The 24,381-nt window shown below is 46.5% G+C and overlaps 2 protein-coding genes across 2 annotated transcripts in view; one reads left to right on the top strand and one right to left on the bottom strand.

The window, feature by feature from the left end:
- The first annotated feature begins 2,381 nt into the window (after positions 1–2,381).
- LOC144483776 (uncharacterized) lies at positions 2,382–8,422 on the top strand. Its single transcript, XM_078202325.1, has 2 exons — positions 2,382–2,877; positions 3,737–8,422. The coding sequence occupies exon 2, from the start codon at positions 4,086–4,088 to the stop codon at positions 4,473–4,475; it is 390 nt and encodes a 129-aa protein (XP_078058451.1). The 5' UTR covers positions 2,382–2,877; positions 3,737–4,085; the 3' UTR covers positions 4,476–8,422.
- A 10,850-nt stretch (positions 8,423–19,272) lies between these two features.
- LOC144483729 (uncharacterized) overlaps positions 19,273–24,381 on the bottom strand; it is a 49,435-nt gene continuing 44,326 nt past the window's right edge. The window contains 3 exon segments of the mRNA XM_078202268.1: positions 19,273–19,421; positions 19,424–20,455; positions 22,476–22,716. Coding sequence (XP_078058394.1) covers positions 19,321–19,421; positions 19,424–20,455; positions 22,476–22,716 — 1,374 coding nt within the window. The 3' untranslated portion in view covers positions 19,273–19,320.

The following is a 24,381-nucleotide window of genomic DNA, read 5'->3' on the forward strand; positions in this document are numbered from 1 at the left end:
TTATTTTCCTTCCAAGTCAGGGGACGTGCAGCCCCACTGACTCTGTTGTTACCACAATGGGCACATGTGCTCTGCTCACGACTGAAACACCACGGTGACCATTAACATGGGCCTGTTCCGAGGAAAGGCTCCATTTTATTTGTGCCACAACAGCAGGGGAATTACCTCCTGCACAGACACAAAGGTATCATCAGTCACAGAAAATAATTGCAGCTGGTGTCTCAAACCTCATTTTACCATTTGCTCCCAGACATTCTCAATTCAATTTTGAAATGCAAACTGAAATCTGGCAAAGTGGGGTAAATTAAAACACATTTTAATGGTCATTTTCAGAATGACTATTCCCAAGAATTAATTCCTAAGTCAGTAAATTAAAATTCTCATCAGCAATGTAGGCAGCACAGTGGTTAGCACTGCTGCCTCACAGCTCCAGGGATTCCCAACTTGGGTCACTGTCCGTGTGGAGTCTGCCCGTTCTCCCCATGCCTGCCTGGGTTTTCTCCAGATGCTCCAGTTTCCTCCCATCGTCCAAAGATATGCCAGTTAGGTGCATTGGCTATGCTAAATTGCCTCTTAGTGTCCTGGGATGAGTAGGTTCGAGGGATTCGCAGGTTACATATGTGGGGTTATGGGAATAGGGCCCAGGTGGGATTGTTGTCGGTGCAGACTCGATGGGTCGAATAACCTCCTTCAGCACTGTAGGGATTCTATGAAATACTTTGGGAGAATTGCTATTTCAATGGGCATTTTCACAAATGCTATAAAATGATTTTTCAAAACAAATTAATATTTTAATGATTAATAAATAAAAAGTATTTTCATAAAACAACCACCCAGTGTGGGGTTCAGGATTCTAACCCAGGGTTTCTGAGCTCCAGGAACCACTAACTGAACCAGCCGGGAATTGTCTCCACAAAACTTCCCCAACTCCCTCCCGGGAAAAAGCTGCAAACCCGGGAGCTGCAGCTTTTTACTGGGGGTGTTGGGGCCTCCAGCGGGTGTTTGTGAATCCTCCCCGCCCACCTCCCAGGGTTTCCTTCCTTCCCAGAGATCAGAGTCCTCATTGATTTGAGGCCAAAGTGTAACCTCTTATTTATTGTCCCCCTCCCCCATCCTCTGATGGGTGGTGGAGGCAGGCACGCTGACATCGTTTAAGACTTACCTGGATAGTCACATGAGCAGCCTGGGAATGGAGGGATACAAACGATTGGTCTAGTTGGACCAAGGAGCGGCACAGGCTTGGAGGGCCGAAGGCCTGTTTCCTGTGCTGTACTGTTCTTTGTTGTTTGTTCTTTGAAGGGGGGGAGGTTTAACACAGATATCAGAAGGACATATTTCACACAGAGGGTCGTGGGGGCCTGGAATGTGTTGCCGGGCAAGGTGGTGGAGGCGGACACACTGGGAACGTTTAAGACTTATCTAGACAGCTATATGACCGGAGTGGGAATGGAGGGATACAAAAGAGTGGTCTAGTTTGGACCAGGGAGCGGCGCGGGCTAATTGTTCCTTGTTTCTCGTTTCAAGGCTTCATTCTATGATCATCTTGCTGGTGCCAGTACAGAGCGAGACTGCGGATAGTTGGGAACCTGTCTCGGGGGCAGGGAATTCATATGGTGTTCATGGAAGTGGAAATGACTAGGGTTGGGAAGCATTTTCCGATCAGGGCCATTGTGATCTCCTGGACTCGTTTCGATCGCCTCAGGGGGTCGGAGAGGAATTTCCCAGATTTTTTTTTTTTTTCCCCATATTGGCCCTGGGGTTTTTCACTCTGGGTTTTCGCCTCTCCCTGGGGATCACATGGTCTGGAATAGGGGGGTGGGGGTGAGTTAATAGGTTGTAATGAACAAAGCATCGTAGCTGTGAGGGACAGCTCGGTGGATAGGATATTGGTATGTAGATAGGCTGGAAAATTGGGCGGGGATCCTGGATTCAGGATTCAATCCTGGACCGGGGAGCAGCGCGGGCTTGGAGGGCCGAAGGGCCTGTTCCTGTGCTGTATTGTTCTTTGTTCTTTGATGTGAATCATCCTCCAGTGGCTGAGCCAGGATGGGGCCGTTAACCTGGGCCTGTTCCCGGGAGGGAGGGAGGGAGGGAGAAGCCCCGCAGCTGCAAACCAGGGAGCTGACAATGATTCTGAAGGGTTTGCGGATCCACAAAGTGTTTCCAAATCCTCCCAGCCACCGCCTAACGCTGACTCCGCTTCTCCGGGACAAACAAGCGCCAAGGACAGCAATGACACTGCGCATGCTCCACATCACAAAGCCCGGGGGCTGATTGACGGCAACTCCGGACCAATAGGAAGAGGGGGCGGGGCTGGAGGACCGAGCTGGAGCGGCTGGTCCTCCAACCAATCGGAGTGAATGAGGGGCGGGACCTGAAGCATGCGCAGTGCGGGGAATGGCGACAGACGGTTTAGAAAATTGAACAACATCAACTATCTCCCTCTGTTCAGACCCGAGAATGAAGCCCAGCAGGACCCGAGGACCCATCAGCCCACAGCTCCAACAGTTTGCTGAGGACCACTTCCCTGGGAATTGTGCTTTTTCAGAGTTCATCCCACACTTCTGTTTTCTGATTTCCAGCTGTTTCTGAGTTTTAACTGTATCCTCTATTGTGAACACCGAGGCAAAATACTTGTTCAATTCATCTCCCAGCTCCTTATTTTTCATTATCAATTCCTGGACTCACTTTCTATTAGACAGTTAAGAAATGAGGTGGAGCAAGTGACTGAAGTGTCAGTCAGGGAGCACTATTGGGAGCACCAATAGTTTCAAAATAGTTCTGGAAAAAGATAGGACAGGTCCACAGGTCAAGGCCCTAAACTGGAGCAGCGCCACTTTTGTGGGCATTAGGCAGGATCGAGCAGATGTCGATGAGGTGAGTTTGTTTGAAGGGAAAGGAATGACTGGCAAATGGGAGGTTTTAAAAGTGTGATATCAAGAATCCAGGGGCAGTATATTCCTGTTAAGATGCAGGGAAAGAATGGTAAATTTAAGGATCTCTGGCAGACAAGGGACATTGAGGCTCTGGTCAGGTAAAAGAAGGAAGCATACATTGGGTTTAGGCAATCGGGGACAAGTGAATCACTCTGACTATAAAAAGTGGAAGAAAATACTGAGGAGGGAAATCAGGAGGACAAAAAGAGGGTCTGATATGGATCTGGCAGGTAAGATTAAAGAAAATTCCAAGAGGTTCTATAGCTATATTAAGAGTAAAAGGGTGGCTAGGGAGAGAATAGATCCCCTTAAAAATCAGTATGGCCATCTGTGTGTGGAGCCACAGGAGATGGGTGAGATTTTTAATGAATACTTCTCCTCTGTGTTTACTGCGGAGAGCACCATGGGTGCGAAAGAAATAAGGGAAACAAGTGGTGATGTCTTGGGCACACGCATGTTACTTGGGAGGAGGTATCTGCAGCCTTATAAAAGCAAATTACTGCGGAAGCTGGAATCTGAAACCAAGAGAGAAAATGCTGGAAAATCTCAGCAGGTCTGGCAGCATCTGTAAGGAGAGAAAAGAGCTGATGTTTCTTGTCTCGATGACCTTTTGTCAAAGCTCTGAAACATCAGTTCTTTTCTCTCCATACAGATGCTGCCAGACCTGCTGAGAATGGGGAGTGTGTGGGATGGAGATTTCCAGCTTTTGGGGAATGAGAGAGGAAAGAATGTTCCATAGAAATTGTTCTGAATTTCTATCCTGTACTGACACTGATGACTTTTGTAAACTCATTTTACAGGATATTGAAAGAGGAATCACAGGCTGAAATCTCAAACGTCACGTCTAGACGTGAGAGTCATATTCCTTGGGAGCTGAATATCATCGGACTTTGAATCCAGAAGGAGAAATGATTGTCCAGTCTGTCGATTTGAAAAGATTTGAAATGTCAGTGTGAGTGAAAAAGCATCAACACACTGCCACACTCGAGTGAGAGTGTTCCAATGCACTGACTAAAGAGCTTTAACCAGTTACACAGTCTGAATAAATATCACCCCATTCACAGCGGGGAGAGACTGTAATCTTGTTCTGTGTGTGGACGAAGTTTCAACTAATTGTCCACCCAAGAGAGAGGTAAGGACACCTGCACCATGGAGAAACCATGGAAATGTGTGGACTGTGGGAAACGATCCAGAGCCCCATCTCTGCTGGAAGCTCATCGGCGCGGCCACACTGGGGAGAGACCATTCACCTGCTCTCAGTGTGAGAAGGGATTCATTCAGTTATCCAGCCTGCAGAGACACCAGCGAGTTCACACTGGGGAGAGGCCATTCACCTGCTCTGTGTGGGAAGGGATTCACTCAGTCATCCCACCTGCAGACACACCAGCGAGTTCACACTGGGGAGAGGCCATTCACCTGCTCTCAGTGTGGGAAGGGATTCATTCAGTTATCCAGCCTGCAGAGACACCAGCGAGTTCACATTGGAGAGAGGCCGTTCACCTGCTCTCAGTGTGGGAAGGGATTCACTTGTTCATCTAACCTGCAGACACACCAGCGAGTTCACACTGGGGAGAGACCGTTCACCTGCTCTCAGTGTGGGAAGGGATTCACTCAGTTATCCACCCTGCAGACACACCAGCGAGTTCACACTGGGGAGAGACCATTCACCTGCTCCCAGTGTGGGAAGCGATTCAGAGTTTCATCCACCCTGCTGAGACACCAGCAAGTTCACGAGTGATTCCAGGGGTTGGATTCTGCTGTTATTGTTTCTGCTCTCAATTACATCCAGGACTGCATTTTGTTCATTCTCACAGTTGGTCAATGGGAAGGGTCAGAGGGTTTCTTTCTGCTGGACTGGCCGGTCTCAGCCTCCAGTGGGCTGATGCTCTTTGAGTCTTGTTGCGAATACCTAGTTTCAAATTTCACAAGGATCACAGAGTGACAGGGTGTTAGGAAGTTCAGAGATATTTAGTCAGCATTTCTGTTTGAAACCCCCCAATGCCCATCCAATTTCCTTTGTAATTGTTTATTGTCTCCACTTCCTCCACCCTCGTAGGCAGCGAGTTCCAGGTCATTACCATTCTTCCTCACATCCGCCCCCCCTCCCCTCCGCGCCTCTGATCCAGAACCTTAAATCTGTGTCCCCCCTCGTCCTTGTCTCATCAACTAATGGGAACAGCTTTTCTTTGTCCACCTTATCTAAACCTGTCAGAAGCTTGTCCACCTCTATCAAATCTCCCCTCAACCTCCTTTGCTCCAAGAGGAACAACCCCAGCCTGACATTGACAATAAAGAACAAACTAACAGAATATGTTAATCCCTGAAATCAAATGGGAATGTTTAATTTCTGTTTTAAAGATATTGTGAATATATTGTCCTGGACAATAAAGGAATTGGAATAACTCACCATGGGTGTGGTTGAATGGAATATATCAATCTGGTATCCACCTACAGTCTAGTGAAAGTCTGGAATGGGATGGGATGAATAAGTTGATCACTTTCTCTGGGAGATATTTACAACTTTGTCCATGAACTTTGTTTGAAAGCCCGGCCACTACATGAAATATCAGCACCATAACAGGGGGAGAAAGAAAGACAGACACTCACTTTGATCTTTTCATCAGCACATAACAAGCCTAAATTCATGGTGAGATGGAGTGAAGAGCGGGTCCCAAACACACACAGCTACTTGAGACACTGCAGGAGATGAAATGGTTAATGTGGCCACGGGATTGAGACAACATTGTGACTCCATCAAGGCATTGACACACACTCCAGAGAGAAACTGAGTTCAAAACAATCAGGATCCAATTAAACACACTGCACATGGACACAAAGTGAGGAAAATTAAAATAAAATGGATAATATTATAGATTGGGACAATTAAGGGCTTGGGGGAAATAACACAGAGTAAGAACTGTCCACAACTTAGATAGGGGTAAAGAGAGAGCTGAAGAATCTTTTACATCCATGCTTGATCTGTTGCTTGAAGCATCTGTCCTTATGTACAAGTAACCTAGAACTCACGGTGCTCCTTCAGGAGTAGGAAAGATCAAGTAGATGTTACCCCAGGCAGGGCCAGAACAGAATTGGAAAATAACGGATTGAAATTGAGTGAGGGGTCAGAGAGAGAGTTCTCCCCCCTCAAGGTGTGGACTGTAAGAATCCTGGGGGACCCCCTACTTTGGGTTTTCTTGCTAATGAGTGAATATTATATTAGATTCTATAACTGGCTGTGCATTGATTTTGAATTTGATTGTTACACTTCTCCTGTTTTTATTCCTGTTGTGATTACGCTCTGAGTAAGGATGGTTGGCAGGTGACAGGATGGGAAATTGTGGTTTGGATCTTCATTAACCAAATGTTTTATTGATCCGAAAGGTGTAAAAGGGGTCAAACTTCAGCAGAAATCCAGCAGAGCTGAGAACAGGCGACTTGCTCTGTGGGAACAGGGAGATAAACAGCTCCCAGAGGACAGAGAATACAGGAGTGCCTTGAATCCTAGATGACACCTGGGTGTCACGACCACCATGTTTTCACTGCTTGGCATGGGAATGCTGACTCCCTGTACCAGGGACGGAGTGTGGGAAGACAATTGTTTGAGAGTTTGACATGGCTTGGGCAGGTACAGATGGTTCAATGACAGGTTTTGTAATTGGTCCGTTCACGTGTTAGCTGAGCAATGATTGGGTTAAATCAGTCTCCATAGACTTTGTGATGTAAAAAAGTATAAGAAGGGATTCCCGAGCACAGAGATTTGTCGAGGTTTTACATATTGCATTGACTGGTGCCATGGCATCTGGGGCAGAGCAGGGAGCATTTCCGTGGAGATGCTGCTTCTACCCAGAGTGTAATGGTAATGCTGCTGCACTTTGATACGACTGCTCAGACATTAGCCTGTGTCGGCTCTTATTGATACTGAATAAAATCTAACCACTGTCACCAATAAGGGTTATCACTGGCAATCATTTCAGAGTTTGAGAAAAGGGGAGAAAGGGTTAATTGACTCCCTGAACTCCATTTTCTAACATCGCTGAGTCAAAAATAAAATCCCATCTCCCCCTCTGGTTCCTTTGCCAATTACCTTAGAGGGACTCACTTTCTCTTAAAGAGCCTGCCAACCCCTCTCACCCACTTTCCCTAAAGTGCATCAATCTCATCAGGAAAAGTCCAGAACAATCAAATAATTTTACTGATAAAAGTTTATTGATGAAACAGAACATGGTTAAAACAAACAGAAAATGACTTGAGGATCAAAGACAACCAGAGTAAAAGGATGTTCACAATGTTCTGGACACAAATGGTTTCTCTTCAGCTCCTCTGTCCCCTGTTCCTGTGACTCCCCGCTTTGGACACAGGGACACTGAACCCCGGGGGTCACGTCACCATCAGCCTCGGTCACCCCCCTCCCAAGCCCCGATTGGTTGGAGGCCCATTTCCCAGTCAGTCCTCCAGCGCCTTCCTGTCTCTCTATTAGTGCAACGCCCAGGGCAGTTTCCCAACTGCCATGCAGGCCTGTTATTCGCAGCTAAATTCAGCCCTCAGCTCCGTCGCCTGGCTGTCATTGACACGAGCAACAGAGACAGAAAGGTGCCCCAGGCTCAAATGGGAAGTCAAAACTTGTGGCTCTAAACCAACACTTCAACATTTGTCAGTCAAATCCATGTTATTTACACTGGGAGTTTTTATGATGAGATTAATTGATGTGTTCGGCTGGTCAGCAAGCTCGAGAAGCACTGATTCCAGATTGTTCAATACTTCTGCCTTGAATCGCAAAATCTTCTCACTTTATCCCCTTCCTGAACTGAATTCCATCATCCTGAGCAGCTGTGGGTGTCACCTCTCTGTGTAAACTCCTGCCCCTTTTTATAAGGCTCTCTCTTTCCTTATTGTGGGTCAATTCTTGAATGGTTGAGGATCGCTCTGTGATGTAGTGAGTGTTTATCCGGTCAATCAATGTTTCTGATGTCAGTCACAACGTCCATCGTTACTTTTCACCTGCTTCTTACTCTGTGTTTTATAAAAATAAAGTTTTTAAACTTTTACAGAATGGTCAGCTTTAAGGTTTCTGTAGTTGGTGATGAGGTCATCCAAAGGTCAAAGCCTCTCTTTTCTCCTTCCCGTTTAACGAAGGGGTTGTGTGAAATATTCCATTCAGGGGGAGGTGGTGGGAATGTCGCTGGCCGAGTAATGCAGAGACCAGCAAAGGATCTGGGGTCAGGCAGCTGGTGGGATTTGAATTCAGTGAATCAATCTGGAATTATATAAAGTTAGTCTCAGTAACGGTGACCATGAAATTGTCATCGATTGTTGTAAAAACCCATCCAGTTCACCCTATTAATGCTCCCTATTAGGGAAGGAAATCTGCCATCCTTACCCGGTCTGGCCTACATGTGAATCCAGACCCACACAGCGATGTGGGTGAATCTTAACTGCCCCTCTGAAATGGCTGAGCAAGTCACTCCATTCAAGGGCAATCGTTCTAGACACCCACCACCCTCTGTGAAAAAATTGCCCCTCTGGACCCTTTTGTATCTCTCCCCTCTCACTTTAAACCTATGCCCTCTGTCTGTGTGGAGTTTGCACATTCTCCCCGTGTCTGCGTAGGTTTCCTCCGGGTTCTCCAGTTTCCTCCCACAAGGCTAAATTCTCATTCAGTGTACCCGAACAGGTGCCGCGGTGCAGCGATTAGGGGATTTTCACAATAACTTCATTGCAGTATTAATGTAAGCCCACTTGTGACTAATAAATAAACGTTACTTTACTTAGACCTCTATAAGATCACCCCCAAGTCTCTTACGCTCCAGGGAAAAAACACCCAGTCTATCCAGCCTCTCCTTATACCTTAAACCATCAAGGCCTGGTAGCATGCTAGTAAATCTTTTCTGCACTCTTTCTAGTTTAATAATATCCTTTCTATAATCGGGTGACCAGAACTGTATACAGTATTTCAAGTGTGGCCTTACCAATGTCTTGTACAACTTCAACAAGACGTCCCAACTCCTGTATTCAATGTTCTGACCGATGAAACCAAGCATGCTGAATGCCTTCTTCACCACTCTGTCCACCTGTGACTCCACTTTCAAGGAACTATGAACATGTACCTCTAGATCTCTTTGTTTTATAGCTCTCTCCAACACCCTGCCATTAACTAAGTAAGTCCTGCCCTGATTCAGTCTACCAAAATGCATCACCTCGCATTTATCTAAATTAAACTGCATTTGCCATTCATCAGGCCACTAGCCCAATTGATCAAGATCCCGTTGCAATCTGAGATAACCTTCTTCACTGTCCACTGTGCCACCAATCTTGGTGTCATCTGCAAACTTACTAACCATGCCTCCTATATTCTCATCCAAATCATTATTATAAATGACAAATAAGAGTAGGCTCAGCATTGATCCCTGTGGTGCACCACTGGTCACAGGCCTCCAGTTTGAAAAACAACCCTCTATAACCACCCCCTGTCTTCTATCATCCAGCCAATTTTGTATCCATTTAGCTACTTCACCCTGGATCCCATGAGATTTAACCTTATGCAACACCTCCCTTGCTAAAGTCCTCATTAGATATCAATTCTACCCGTTACCTACATTTCACTGAACCAGTCTATATTTTCATCACCAGACTACACTGGCAGCAATGTCAACATCTTTCTAACTTGATTGATTCTATTGAGGAGCTGACAAGGGTGACCATTGAGGGTAGAGCTGATTGAAGTCTATAAAATTATGAGGGACAGAGATAGGGTTGACAGTCAGAATCTTTTTCCCCAGAGTTAAAATTTCTAATACTAGGGGGCATGCACTTCAGGAGAGAGGGGGAAAGTTCAAAAGAGATGTGAGGGGCAAGTTTTTCCTTTACACAGAGAGTGGTCGTGTCTGGAACACGCTGCAGCACAGGTGGTGGAGGCAGATACGATAGGGGCGTTTAGATAAACACATAAATATGCAAGGAATATGGACCAAGGGCAGGCAGAATGGATAAGTTTAATTTGGCATCATGTTCGACCCAATATCGTGGGCTGAAGGGTCTGTTCCTGTGCTGTACTGTTCTACGTTCTATTAGTGATCTCCATTTAGAAAAAGGAAATAAAGGCACTGGAGAAGGGTCAAGAAAGATTCACAAGAATAATCCCAGAACTGTAATCACTTGTGAACTCGCTGGTGTTTCACCAAGTTTGCTGACCGAGTGAATCCCTTCCCACACACAGAGCAGGTGACCAGCCTCTGCCCAGTGTGAACTCGCTGATGTACCCGTAGGTTGCATGACTGAGCGAATCCCTTCCCACAGTCAGAGCAGCTGAACGGTCTCTCCCCAGTGTGAATGCGCTGGTGGGTAATCAGTTCATGAGAGCTTTTGAAGCCACTCCCACAATCAGAACATTTAAAGGGTCTCTCCTGGGTGTGAGTGATGTTGTGTCTGCGGAGGCTGGATAACTGAGTGAATCCTTTCGCACACACCAAGCAGGTGAATGGTCTCTCCCTGGTGTGAACTCGCTGATGGTTCAGCAATGCTGAAGATATTCTAAATCTCTTTGAGCAGTGAGAGCAGCTGAACGGCCTCTCCTCAGTGTGAATGCGCTGGTGGACGATCAGTTTCTGAGAGCTTTTGAAGCCATTCCCACAGTCACAGCATTTAAAGGGTCTCTCATTGGTATGAATGACTTGGTGTGTCTTCAGGCTGGATGACTGAGTGAATCCCTTCCCACACACAGAGCAGGTGAACGGTCTCTCCCCAGTGTGAACTCGCTGGTGTATCTGCAGGTTGGATGAAGTTCTAAATTTCTTTGTGCAGTGAGAGCAGCTGAACGGTCTGTCCTCAGTGTGAATGCGCTGGTGGGACACCAGATCCTGAGAGCTTTTAAAACCACTCCCACAGTCATAGCATTTAAATGGTCTCTCATTGGTGTGAGTGAGATTGTGTTTCTGCAGGCTGGATAACTGAGTGAATCCCTTCCCACACACAGAGCAGGTGAATGGTCTCTCCCCAGTGTGACTGCGTTGATGAATTTCCAGCTGAGATGGGGATATGAATCCCTTCCCACAGTCCCCACATTTCCATGGTTTCTCCATGGTGCGGGTGTCCTTGTGACTCTCCAGGTTAAACAATCAGTTAAATCTCACACAGAACACGGGTACAGTCTCTCCACCGCTGTGAATGCTGCGATGTATTTTCAGGCTGTGTAACTGGTTAAAGCTCTTTCCACACTCAGTGCACTGGAACACTCTCACTCGGGTCTGTGTATCTCAGTGCATTTCTAATCACAGCGATGTTTACAATCTTTTGAAGCCAAGAGGCCAAACAAACATTTCTCCTGCTAGATTCAAAGGCCAATGATATTCAGGTCCCAAGAAATCGAGTCACTCTGTCAGATCGAGAGGTGATGTTGGAGATTTCTGTCTGATTTCTCCTTGTCTAATATCCTGTAAGTCAATTTAGAAAAAAACATCGCAATTCAGAATACGATCGAAATTCAAATCTACATTTCTAGTTTCTATGGAGCGTTCATTAAAGACACAGTCATGGAGCATTAAACTTGCCGAGCAGGGCCTCCCGTATCAGCACACAGGCAGCTGCTTTGTGAGACTGCCGGCAGTACAGACAAGTCAGAGATAAGGGTGTCTTGAGAAGAGAGATTCATTGTGAAAGCTCAGGGACGGTTGATAAGATGCAGCAATTCTATGATTCTAATGAACGTTCTTTCCTCTCCCATTCCCCAAAAGCTGTAAATCTCCATCCCACACACTCTCCCTCCATTCTCACTCTGCTGTATCTAATATTCACCCTCCCAATTCTCCTGAAGGTGCTGATTGAGGCTGATTGACAGATCCATGCTCACTGCTTCCTGTCCTGGACACAGAGACCATAACAAATAGGAGCTGCAGTCAGCATTCGGCCCATAGAGTCTGCTCAACCATTCATTGAGATTATTGGTTGATCTACCTCTGCATTATTTTCCCCACACTGTCCCCCATATCCATCGATATCTTCAATATCTAGAAACCTATCAATCCCTCTCTTGAAAATTCTTGATGACTGAGGCTCTATAGTCCTCTGGGGTAGAGAATCCAAAACATCACCACATCCTTGAGTGAAGAAATCCTTCCTCATCTGAGCTTTCTCTCCATTTTCCAGCCTGTTCCCAATAATTATTGACTCCCTTGTCATTCAAAAACTGTCTAACTCATCCTTGAATATATTCAATCCCTCCACTGGTCCCTATGGAAGAGAAATCTAGATACTAACAATTCTCTGAGGGAAGAGATTGTTGGAAATATATAATATAGCTGCAGTCCAAAATTACACAGCCAGATATAATAAGTGTATTTTATTACAGAGCTATAAATAATATATCTAATCTGTGCCATATAACAACAGGGGAGTGGATAGCCTCGTGGTATTATCGCCAGACTATTAATCCAGAAACTCAGCTAATGTTCTGGGGACCCGGGTTCGAATCCTGCCACGGCAGATGGTGGAATTTGAATTTAAAAACAAAATCTAGAATTAAGAATCTACTGATGACCATGAAACCATTGTCGATTGACCAAAGAAACCCATCTGGTTCATTAATGTGCTTTAGGGAAGGAAATCTGCCGTCCTTACCCAGCCTGGCCTACATGTGACTCCAGAGCCACAGCAATGTGGTTGACTCTCAACCAGCTTCTGAAATGGCCTAGCGAGCCATTCACTTCAAGGGCAATTAGGGATGGGTGATAAATGCTGGCCCAGCCGGCAATGCCCGTGGCCCAAGGATGAATAAAAAACAACCCAACATCAGACACGTCTCTGTCCGATATTAGTTTACCGTCCCCTTTAATATATTTCAGAAATTAGATGGGCACATGAAGGAAATGAAGTTGCAGGGGAAAGGGGATATAGAAAGGGAATGGGACTGACTGGATTGTTCTACAGAGAGTCGGCATGGATTCGAGTTACTGAATGGACTCCTTCTGCGCTGTAATGACTCGATGAGTGGAAATATATAACATAGCTTCAGTGCTACATTACAAAACGAGAAATAATAATAAACGTACTTTGTTACAGAACCATAAATAATATATCAAATCTACAATATAACAACACTAGGCATATCTCTGTCCTGTGTTAATTTATTGTCCTTTTAAATGTCAGCCATCTCCTCAGGAAACCAGCCCTTTAATTGTGAACATTAGGAAAGGGACTTTTTAGCCAGACAAATCAATGTGTCAAGCTGAGGGAGCAAAGGATGTCAATGTCTTTAAGAGAAATTGCAGTGTTAATATAAGCCTTACTTGTGACTAATAAATAAACTTTAAACTTTAGGGGCGGCACGGTAGCACAGTGGTTAGCACTGCTGCTTCACAGCTCCAGGGTCCCGGGTTCGATTCCCGGCTTGGGTCACTGTCTGTGTGGAGTTTGCACATTCTCCTCGTGTCTGCGTGGGTTTCCTCCGGGTGCTCCGGTTTCCTCCCACAGTCCAAAGATGTGCGGGTTAGGTTGATTGGCCCGGTTAAAAATTTCCCCTTAGAGTTCTGAGATGCGTGGATTAGCGGGTAAATATGTGGGGGTAGGGCCTGGGTGGGATTGTGGTCGGTGCAGACTCGATGGGCTGAATGGCCTCTTTCTGCACTGTAGGGTTTCTATGAGTTCTATAATATAAACTACCCAATTCTCCTGAAGGTGCTAATTAATGCTGATCGACACTCACCATTTCATGTTCCTGACAGATCATAAGAAATAGTTAGAAATTCAGCCCACCAAGCTGTTCAATTGAATTTTTTTTATTCATTCATGGGACATGGATGTTGCTGGCTGGCCAGCATTTATTCCCCATCCCTAGTAGCCCTTGGAGGGCAGTTGAGAGTCAACCACATTGTTGTGGCTTTGGAGTCACATGAAGGCCAGACCAATTAAGGATGGCAGATTTCATTCCCTGAAGGACATTCGTGAACCAGATAGGTTTTTCCGACAATCGAAAGGGTTACATGGTCATCAGTAATTTCTTAATTCCAGATATTTTTAATTGAATTCAAATTCCACCAGCTGCTGTGGGGTGGGATTGTTGTCAGTGCAGATGGGCTGAATGGCCTCCTTCTGTACTGTAGGGATTCTATGATTCTATGGCAGGATTCAAACCCGGGTCCCCAGAACATTAGCTGAGTTTCTGAATTAATAGTCCAGCAATAATACCACAAGGCCATCGTCTCCCCATCAAGATCATGGCTGATCTGATTGTGATCTTAACTCCACTTTTCTTCCTGTCACCCTTGACTCCCTTTTCGATCAAAAATCTCTGTGTTTTGAGTATATTTAATGATGCAGCCTCCACTGCTCTCTGGGGAAGAGAATTGCAAAGACTAACGGCCCTCTGAGGGAAGACATTTCTCCTCCTCGCCATCAGAAATGGGGGAGCCTTTATTTTGACAATCTGCCGACTAATTCTGGAATCCCCAACATTGGAAACATCCTCTCTTCATCTATACTAATCACTACCTCACAATGTGATGTCAATACTATGATCACCTCTAAACTCCAGTCAGTACAGGCCCAAACTTTCCTCCCAAAACAACACCTTCATCCCAGGTATCAGCCTGCAGATCCTTCTCTGAACTGACAATGACAGAGAGGTGATCAGGGAGGGCAGAGGTGAAACAAAGCAATGGATGGACATGGATTCAGATCTACAGTAACGGAGTCACACCAGCCCCAGAGACGTGGAACCAGAGTACAGATAACAGAGCACAGCACGAAAATTCAAAATTATAGGTAAATGTTCAACAATACTCACCTCTGAAACAATTTCACTGTTTTCTAATTTAAAACCTGCGGCTGGAAAGATGTCAGAAGCACTGGAATCAGAGAAAAATTGCAATGTTCAAATATTCTAACTTCCTGCAAAAAGAGATTACAAGAGTCATGTGTCAATTGTGGCTTGAAATTAAGAGATACACATTTTTGGGGGGTTTGTGATTGCTGTAAAAATCCTCTTCTTCTAACCATCTGTAAAAGGAGATTCCAAAATCACAGAATCTCTGCAGTGCAGAAGGAGGCCTTTTAGCCCATCGAGTCTGCACCAAGTTTCTAACAGAGCACCTTTACTCAGGCCCTATACCTGAAACCTGATGTACGTACATCACTAATCCTTTCCTTCCCCCTCATCTTGGGACACAAAGGGACAATTTAGCATGGTCGATCAACCCACTCTTTGGAGTGTGGGAGGAAACCAGAGCACCCAGAGGAAACCCACACAGACAGAGGGGGAATGTGCAAACTCATACAGACAATCACCCGAGGCTGGAATTGAACCGGGTCTCTGGCGCTATGAGACAGAAGTGCTAACCACTGTGTCACCCCCAACAGTCATTTGTCCGCCCTGAATATAAATCCATAACATTCTCCCCTCCTGTTTTCTAGCATAAGATTACTTAAGATGGAATATACTTACATTGGAAGCTATTCAGACAAGGTTCATGAGCTGATTTCGGGCATGAAGGGGTCTGTTTTATGAGGAAAGGTTAGGCCGGGTGCATCTGTGCTCATTGGATTTTAGATAAATGAGATGTGATTGTTGGAGTGAAATTAAGACTGTGACCTTTGAAAGTTAATGCGTACGTGACTACAGGACTGGCTGCACCCAGCACTTATCCTGTGGTTAACAAAGATCATTCTGTTGCTGACTAAATAACGAACTAACCTTTGAGCTACAGCTTGTTATTGTATAAAAAATACGGAACAGACAAAAAAAACCAGACCGCGAGATCCAGATGGTCAGCTTAGCTTAAGATAAAGCGGAACCGAAACTTGTGGGCTTTTGTTAACGGTTGTTTTTGAAGGAATGTGATTGGAGGTCAATTATTGCAAGGGGAGGACAATTGGCTAAATCCAGGTAAGCACCCAAAGCTAATGACGAAGTAACCGCTAATGTCTGTATGATTAAAGTGTATAAAAGACGACGGGCCGCTGCTCCAAATTGAGAAGGTGAAAGGCAGCATCCATGAACCCGGCCTGTCAGTCAATGACTCAAACATTGTCTCTCCTGGTCACCCAAATCCTGAAGCTCCGCCCACTGGCCGCGCATGCGCTCTGCTCCCCGCTAAACAAAGATGGCGGCCGCGGCACCGGGCCTGATCCCGGATAAAATCCCCGGACCTGCAAACCCGGGACCGGAAGGCTCTTATTCAGGCCTGGCGCCCTACAGCAGATGTTTATGAAGCCTCTGCTCCCTCCCCACCCCAACTCCCGGCTCCATTCCTCCCTCCGCCCCACCGATTCTCACCCCTTGAAACAAGCGTCGCGGGGCTCCGAGCAAAGTGACACTGCGCATGCCCCAGATACAGCGCTGCGCCTGCGTACTGGGCTCCTGTGGCGTGAATAGGGCACTTTCACACCCGCGACGAATGCTGGGCAATAACCGCCATTGAAACTTCATACAGTTAATTCAAAATAACATTGAGGTAAATTAATGAAATATTGAGATTTGGGGATCTGCTGTGCTCTATTTCTCAAAGTTCTGCTGCAGGACCATGCAATGGTTTCAAAGCTTTTTACCGTTTCCCCTCTCACTCCTCCCTTTATGGTGCTGATTCTGGCTGGGTTCAATCGCACAGTCACTGGTTCTTCTCTCTGTCCCTGATACTGAATATTCACTCTTTTAGAGAATGATACAGCATAAATAGAAACCATTTGGCCCATTATGTCTCTGCAGGCTCTCTGGAAGATCTATCCAATTAATTCCACAGCCCGGCTGCTCGAGTCAGAACAATGCATATCTGCTGTAGTAATCTGAGACAAAGAACAAAGAACAATACAGCACAGGAACAGGCCCTTCGGCCCTCCAAGCCCGCGCCGCTCCCTGGTCCAAACTAGACCATTCTTTTGTATCCCTCCATTCCCACTCCATTCATATGGCTATCGAGATAAGTCTTAAACGTTCCCAGTGTGTCCGCCTCCACCACCTTGCCTGGCAGCGCATTCCAGGCCCCCACCACCCTCTGTGTAAAATATGTCCTTCTGATATCTGTGTTAAACCTCCCTCCCTTCACCTTGAACCTATGACCCCTCGTGAACGTCACCACCAACCTGGGGAAAAGCTTCCCACCGTTCACCCTATTTATGCCTTTCAAAATTTTATACACCTCTATTAAGTCTCCCCTCATCCTCCGTCTTTCCAGGGAGAACAACCCCAGTTTACCCAATCTCTCCTCATAACTAAGCCCCTCCATACCAGGCAACATCCTGGTAAACCTCCTCTGTACTCTCTCCAAAGCCTCCACGTCCCTTCTGGTAGTGTGGCGACCAGAACTGGACGCAGTATTCCAAATGCGGTTCTATACATCTGCAACATCAGACCCCAACTTTTATACTCGATGCCTCGTCCTATAAAGGCAAGCATGCCATATGCCTTCTTCACCACCTTCTCCACCTGTGACGTCACCTTCAAGGATCTGTGGACTTGCACACACAGGTCCCTCTGCGTATCTACACCCTTTATGGTTCTGCCATTTATCGTATAGCTCCTCCCTACATTATTTCTACCAAAATGCATCACTTCGCATTGATCAGGATTGAACTCCATCTGCCATTTCTTTGCCCAAATTTCCAGCCTATCTATATCCTTCTGTAGCTTCTGACAATGCTCCTCACTATCTGCAAGTCCTGCCAATTTTGTGTCGTCCGCAAACTTACTGATCACCCCAGTTACACCTTCTTCCAGATCGTTTATGTGACCAAGCCAGTTCTCCACCCATCTAGCCACCTCCCCATTTATGCCATGAGATCCAACCTTTTTCACCAGCCTACCATGAGGGACTTTGTCAAACGCTTTACTAAAGTCCATATAGACGACATCCACGGCCCTTCCCTCGTCAACCATTCTGGTCACTTCTTCAAATAACTCCACCAGGTTAGTGAGGCATGACCTCCCTCTCACAAAACCATGCTGACTATCGTTAATGAGTTTATTCCTTTCTAAATGCGCATACATCCTATCTCTAAGAATCTCCTCCGACAACTTCCTCACCAGGGACGTCAAGCTCACCGGCCTATAATTACCCAGGTTATCCTTCCTACCCTTCTTAAATAACGGGACCACATTAGCTATCCTCCACTCCTCTGGGACCTCACCTGTGTCCAGTGACGAGACAAAGATTTGCGTCAGAGGCCCAGCGATTTCATCTCTCGTCTCCCTGAGCAGCCTTGGTAGATTCCATCAGGCCCTGGGGATTTGTCAGTCTTTAAATTCTCTAACAAACCTAACACTTCCTCCCTTGTAATGGAGATTTTCTCCAACGGTTCAGCACTCCCCTCCGAGACACTCCCAGTCAACACATCCCTCTCCTTTGTGAATACCGACGCAAAGTATTCATTTCGGATCTCCCCTACTTCTTTGGGCTCCAAGCATAATTCCCCACTTTTGTCCCTGAGAGGTCTGATTTTTTTCCCTGACAACCCTTTTGTTCCTAACGTATGAATAAAATGCCTTGGGATTCTCCTTAATCCTGTCTGCCAAGAACATTTCGTGACCCCTTTTTGCCCTTCTAATTCCCCGTTTGAGTTCTTTCCTACTTTCTTTGTACTCCTCCAGAGCTCCCTCCGTTTTTAGCTGCCTGGACCTAACATACGCCTCTCTTTTCTTTTTGACCAGTCCCTCAATTTCCCTGGTTATCCACGGTTCTCGAATCCTACCCTTCCTATCCTTCTTTTTTACAGGCACATGCCTGTCCTGTAGCCCTAACAACTGTTCCTTAAAAGACTCCCACATGCCAGATGTGGATTTACCCTCAAACAGCCTCTCCCAATCAAGAGCTGCCAATTTCTGCCTAATCCCACTAAAGTTAGCCTTCCCCCAATCCGACACCTTACCCTTGGGACACCACTCATCCTTTTCCACCCACACACACAACACGTGTACAGTTTCTCCCAGCTGTAAATAGTGTGATGTTTTTATAGCCTGTGTTACTGGTCCACAGAGAATCAAATGGGTTTGAGAAAACGAATGTATTCCTTCAGTGCCGTGATGACTCTGATTGAAAGATACAGCGTAGCTACATTTATTATGATCCTAATCTAGTAAATAAGAAATGCACTGCATTAGGAAATGATAAAAAGGTCAAACGGGTAACTGAAATGTCTCCTCACAGTCTCTGGATTTCCACGGTTTCTCCCGAATGTGACTGTAGTTGTGAATGGTGCTGTTTCCTTCCGTGTTCAAAGTTCCCTGCTTTTCAATTTACTATAAATTGTGCAGCTCCATCCAATGCTGATTTGATGTTTTGTGTGAGCTTCCTGACCCCAGATCCTCCCTTTATAAGACCAATTATATTAACATCAATAACAGAGCTGGAGTTTTTTTTTCAATTCAGCAGAAACAGGCCGAAATGAACATGATTCAATCTGAATATTAACAGGAAAATTCCAACCACAATAGTTCCTTGTGAATTCGCTGGTGGCTCAGCAGATTGGCTGAGGTGACAAATCCCTTTCCACACTGGGAGCAGGTGACGGCTTCTCCCAAGTGTGAATTCGCTGGTGCCTTGCTAGGTGGGATGGCGTACTGAATCCCTTCCCACACTGTGAGCAGATGAAAGGTCTCTCCTCAGTGTGAATACGCTGGTGTGTCAGCAGATGGGATGACTGAGTGAATCCCTTCCCACACTGAGAGCAGGTGAATGGTCTCTCCCCAGTGTGAATTCGCTGGTGTATCAGCAGGTAAGATTGGTTAATGAATCCGTTCCCACACCGGGAGCAAGTGAACGGTCTCTCCCCAGTGTGAAGTTGCTCGTGTCTCAGTAAATTGGCAGAGTCAGCAAACCCCTTCCCACACTGGGAGCAGGTGAACGGTTTCTCCCCAGAGTGAATTCGCTGGTGCATTGCTAGGTGGGATGGCCTATTGAATCCCTTCCCACAATGGGAGCAGGTGAATGGCTTCTCCCCAGTATGAACACGTTGGTGTATCAGCAGTTTGGCTGAGCGAGTGAATCCCTTCCCACACTCGGAGCAGGTAAACGGTCTCTCCCCAGTGTGAACCCGCTGGTGTAACAGCAGAGTGGATAACTGAGCGAATCCTTTCCCACACTGGGAACAGATGAAAGGCCTCTCCCCAGTGTGAACTCGCTGGTGTGTCAGCAGATAAGATTGGTGAGTGAATCCCTTCCCACATCTGGAGCAGGTGAACGGCCTCTCCCCACTGTGAACTCGCTCGTGTCTCAGCAGATTGGATGAGTCAGCAAATCCCTTCCCACACTGGGAGCAGGTGAACGGTTTCTCCCCAGTGTGAACTCGCTGGTGCATTGCCAGGTGGGATGGTCTATTGAATCCCTTCCCACACTCAGAGCACGTGAATGGTTTCTCCCCAGTGTGAACTCGCTGGTGCATTGCCAGGTGGGATGGCCTATTTAATCCCTTCCCACACTCGGAGCAGGTGAATGGCTTCTCTCCAGTGTGACTGCACCGATGAATCTCCAGTTGGGATGAGAAATCGAATCCTTTCCCACAGTCCCCATATGCTAAATCTCTGTTATGACTGCAATTATGTTCTGAAAGACCAGATGATAAGTTGAAGTCTTGTCCACACACAGAACACATGTATGGTTTCTCTCCACTGTGAATGGTGCATTTTTCTTCCATGTTCAAAATGCAATGATATTCAGGTTACAATAAATTGGCCGCCTCCATCAGATTCTGATATGATGTTTGGTTTCAGTTTCCAAACTCCAAATCCTTTTCTAAAACCCTGTGAAATTGATTTAAAACGGAAAAAAGGGAGTGAGAGAGAACCCACAAAAAGACAAAGGTAGCTTGTGAAATTGAGCTGAATGAATCTGGGAATTTGTGGGGCCGGCATTGTTGGCTTGTCATAAAAATCCAACCGGTTCCCCAATATTCTTCAAGGAATGAAACCTGCCACCCAGTCTGGATCTACACAAGACTGTGGACACTGTGGGAGGAGACAAAAAGAAATAGGAGAGAGCCGGGGTGAAGGAGAGGGATTTTATACATCTACAACTCAACAAGAACTTTGACAAAATCTCCCAAACCCTCAACCTCCATGACCAAGGACCAGGGTAGTAGGTTAGAAAGGAACCCCATCAACTCCAAGTTCCCCTACAACTCACACATCATGCTGACTTGTCTGAAATCCTGTACTAAAAGAACATGAACTTTTTTTTAAATGTAACTACTGGGAAGACTGAACCCATTGTGCTCAGTCCCCACTGCAAATTCCACTCCCTCGCTAGCAACTCTATCCCTCTTCCTGGCAACTGTCTGAGGCAGATCCAGGCTGTTCACAACTGTAGTGAAATATATCACCCCAGGTTGAGCTTCCAACCACATATTCAGATCATCATCAAGGCTGCCTACTTCCAAGGAGACAGAGGTTCAAGGTGAGAGAAGGAAAGTTTCAGGGAGATGTGAATGAGGAAGTTTTTCACGCAGAGAGTGGTGGGTGTCTGGAAGGCGCTACCAGAGGAGGTCATCGAGTCATAGAGATTTACAGCATGGAAACAGGCCATTCGGCCCAACTTGTCCATGCCGCCCTTTTTTTAAAACCCCTAAACCAATCCCAATTGCTCATATTTGGCCCATATCCCTCTGCACCATCTTACCCGTGTAAGTAACTGAATGCTTTTTAAAAGATAAAATTGTACCCGCCTCTACTACCTCTGGCAGCTTGTTCCAGACACTCCCAACCCTGTGTGTGAAAAAATTGCCCCTCTGGACACTTCTGTATCTCTCACCTTAAACCTATGCCCTCTAGTTTTAGACTCCCCTACCTTTGGGAAAAGATATTGACTATCTCGCTGATTTGTGCCCCTCATTATTTTATAGACCACTATAAGATCACCTCTCAGCCTCCTACACTCCAGAGAAAAAAGTCCCAGTCTATCCAGCCTCTCCTTATAACCCAAACCATCAAGCCCCGGTAGTATCCTCGTAAATCTTTTCTGCATTCTTTCTCATTTAATAATATCCTTTCTATAACAGGATGATCAGAACTGCACACAGTATTCCAAGCGTGGCCTTACCAATGTCTTGTACAACTTCAACAAGACGTCCCAGCTCCTGTATTCAATATTCTGTGGTGGGAACACACACTAGCAACATTTAAGAGGCATCTGGATGGATAATGAATAGGGAGGGAATAGAGAGATACAGACCGAGTAAGGGCGGAAGGTTTTTTTTAAGTTTAGTGAGGCCATCATGGTCAGCACAGGCTTGGAGGGCCGAAGGGCCTGTTCCTGTGCTGTTCTTTGTTCTTCCACCTCAGTGACATCGCCCGACTCCCCCAGTCTCAGCTCATCTGGGACCCTCACCCATTCCATTGTGACGTCTGGAACCTCCCAGCACTCCTTCATTGCGCATGCGCCAGACCGCACACCATCCCCAGTAAATATGGCGGCTGTTCACACGGGCCTCTCTCGGGGAAAAGCCTGAGCAGCTTCCGCCGCTACAAACTCCGCATCGGAGCTTCGGCCCACACGGGATGTTTATGAGGCCTCCAAACCTACCCGCCGGCTCCATCCCTCCCTCATGACCCATCCCACGGTATCTCACCGGCTGATAATTTCCACAACCGCCTCGATCGTGAGTTCTCATCGGCACTGCGCATGTTCTCAGTCACAACAGGAGTGTTCTGGTCTAGACCCGCCCCTCGTTCACTCCGATTGGCTGGAGGACCAGCCTCACTGCTCGGCCATCCAGTCCCGCCCTCTCTTTCTATTGGTCCAGAGCCGCCGTCAATCACTCCCAGGGCATTGTGAGCTGGAGCATGCGCAGTGCCAATGCTAGGCTCAGGCTGCAAAGCCGCAGGGAGCAAAGCCTGAGATTGAAATCAATGGGTTGCTGTAAAGCAGGAGTCAGGGTTCCAGTCAGCAACAACTTCTATTTATTTAAAATCCTTAACATCAGAAATCATCCCACTGCATTTCACAGGAACATCCAGATACATCAGGATATATTAGCACAGATCATAGAAAGAGTTTGAGTCTGTGGTGAAGTTTGAGTCTGTGTGTGAAGTTTGAGTCTGTGTGTGAAGTTCGAGTCTGTGTGTGAAGTTTGAGACTGTGTGTGAAGTTTGAGTCTGTGTGTGAAGTTTGAGTCTGTGGTGAAGTTTGAGTCTGTGTGTGAAGTTTGAGTCTGTGTGTGAAGTTCGAGTCTGTGTGTGAAGTTTGAGACTGTGGTGAAGTTTGAGTCTGTGTGTGAAGTTTGAGTCTGTGTGTGAAGTTTGAGTCTATGGTGAAGTTTGAGTCTGTGTGTGAAGTTTGAGTCTGTGGTGAAGTTTGAGTCTGTGTGAAGTTTGAGTCTGTGGTGAAGTTTGAGTCTGTGTGTGAAGTTTGAGTCTGTGTGTGAAGTTCGAGTCTGTGTGTGAAGTTTGAGACTGTGTGTGAAGTTTGAGTCTGTGTGTGAAGTTTGAGTCTGTGGTGAAGTTTGAGTCTGTGTGTGAAGTTTGAGTCTGTGGTGAAGTTTGAGTCTGTGTGTGAAGTTTGAGTCTGTGGTGAAGTTTGAGTCTGTGTGTGAAGTTTGAGTCTGTGTGTGAAGTTTGAGTCTATGGTGAAGTTTGAGTCTGTGTGTGAAGTTTGAGTCTGTGGTGAAGTTTGAGTCTGTGTGAAGTTTGAGTCTGTGGTGAAGTTTGAGTCTGTGTGTGAAGTTTGAGTCTGTGTGTGAAGTTTGAGACTGTGTGTGAAGTTTGAGACTGTGTGTGAAGTTTGAGTCTGTGGTGAAGTTTGAGTCTGTGTGTGAAGTTTGAGTCTGTGGTGAAGTTTGAGTCTGTGGTGAAGTTTGAGTCTGTGGTGAAGTTGGAGTCTGTGTGTGAAGTTTGAGTCTGTGGTGAAGTTTGAGTCTGTGTGTGAAGTTTGAGTCTGTGGTGAAGTTGGAGTCTGTGTGTGAAGTTTGAGTCTGTGTGTGAAGTTTGAGTCTGTGGTGAAGTTTGAGTCTGTGTGTGAAGTTTGAGTCTGTGTGTGAAGTTTGAGTCTGTGGTGAAGCTACAAACAGAAGCTGTTCTGTTTCAAATCAAACTGCGGGACTTGGAAGAAAATGATGGGAAGAGATTTTGGAAAGTCCCCTCCCCCACTCCCTCAGCTGGCAGCCCAGCGCGCAGGCGCAGAGAGCGCTGCTGAGCCGAGCTGTCCGGAGCAGGCGCAGAGAGCGCTGCTGAGCCGAGCTGTCCGGAGCAGGTGCAGAGAGCGCTGCTGAGCCGAGCTGTCCGGAGCAGGCGCAGTGCGGCTGCCGCCAGCGGTCGCTCTCGATCTCTTTTTGGAGCCGCAGGAGAGAGAGGGGGGAGGGGGAGATCACCGACCGGCTTCTCGCTCTGGCCGGAGCCGTCAGCCGGTTGCCTGGAAACCTTGGCTCGAGGAGGTGCAGAGGGAGGGGGAACAATGGGTGGGGGCGGGGCTCCCGTGTTCGTGCGCCCGGGTCCGCGCGCGCTTTGTCCCATTGTCTGAATGCAGAGTTCAGCTGCTCA

Source organism: Mustelus asterias, unplaced genomic scaffold (assembly GCF_964213995.1).
Source record: "Mustelus asterias unplaced genomic scaffold, sMusAst1.hap1.1 HAP1_SCAFFOLD_77, whole genome shotgun sequence".
Classification (NCBI taxonomy): domain Eukaryota; kingdom Metazoa; phylum Chordata; class Chondrichthyes; order Carcharhiniformes; family Triakidae; genus Mustelus; species Mustelus asterias.

What these genes read in the sequence shown, in the direction of transcription:
- LOC144483776 (XM_078202325.1), top strand. Translation starts at nt 4,086, where the DNA reads ATGGAGAAACCATGGAAATGTGTGGACTGTGGGAAACGATCCAGAGCC.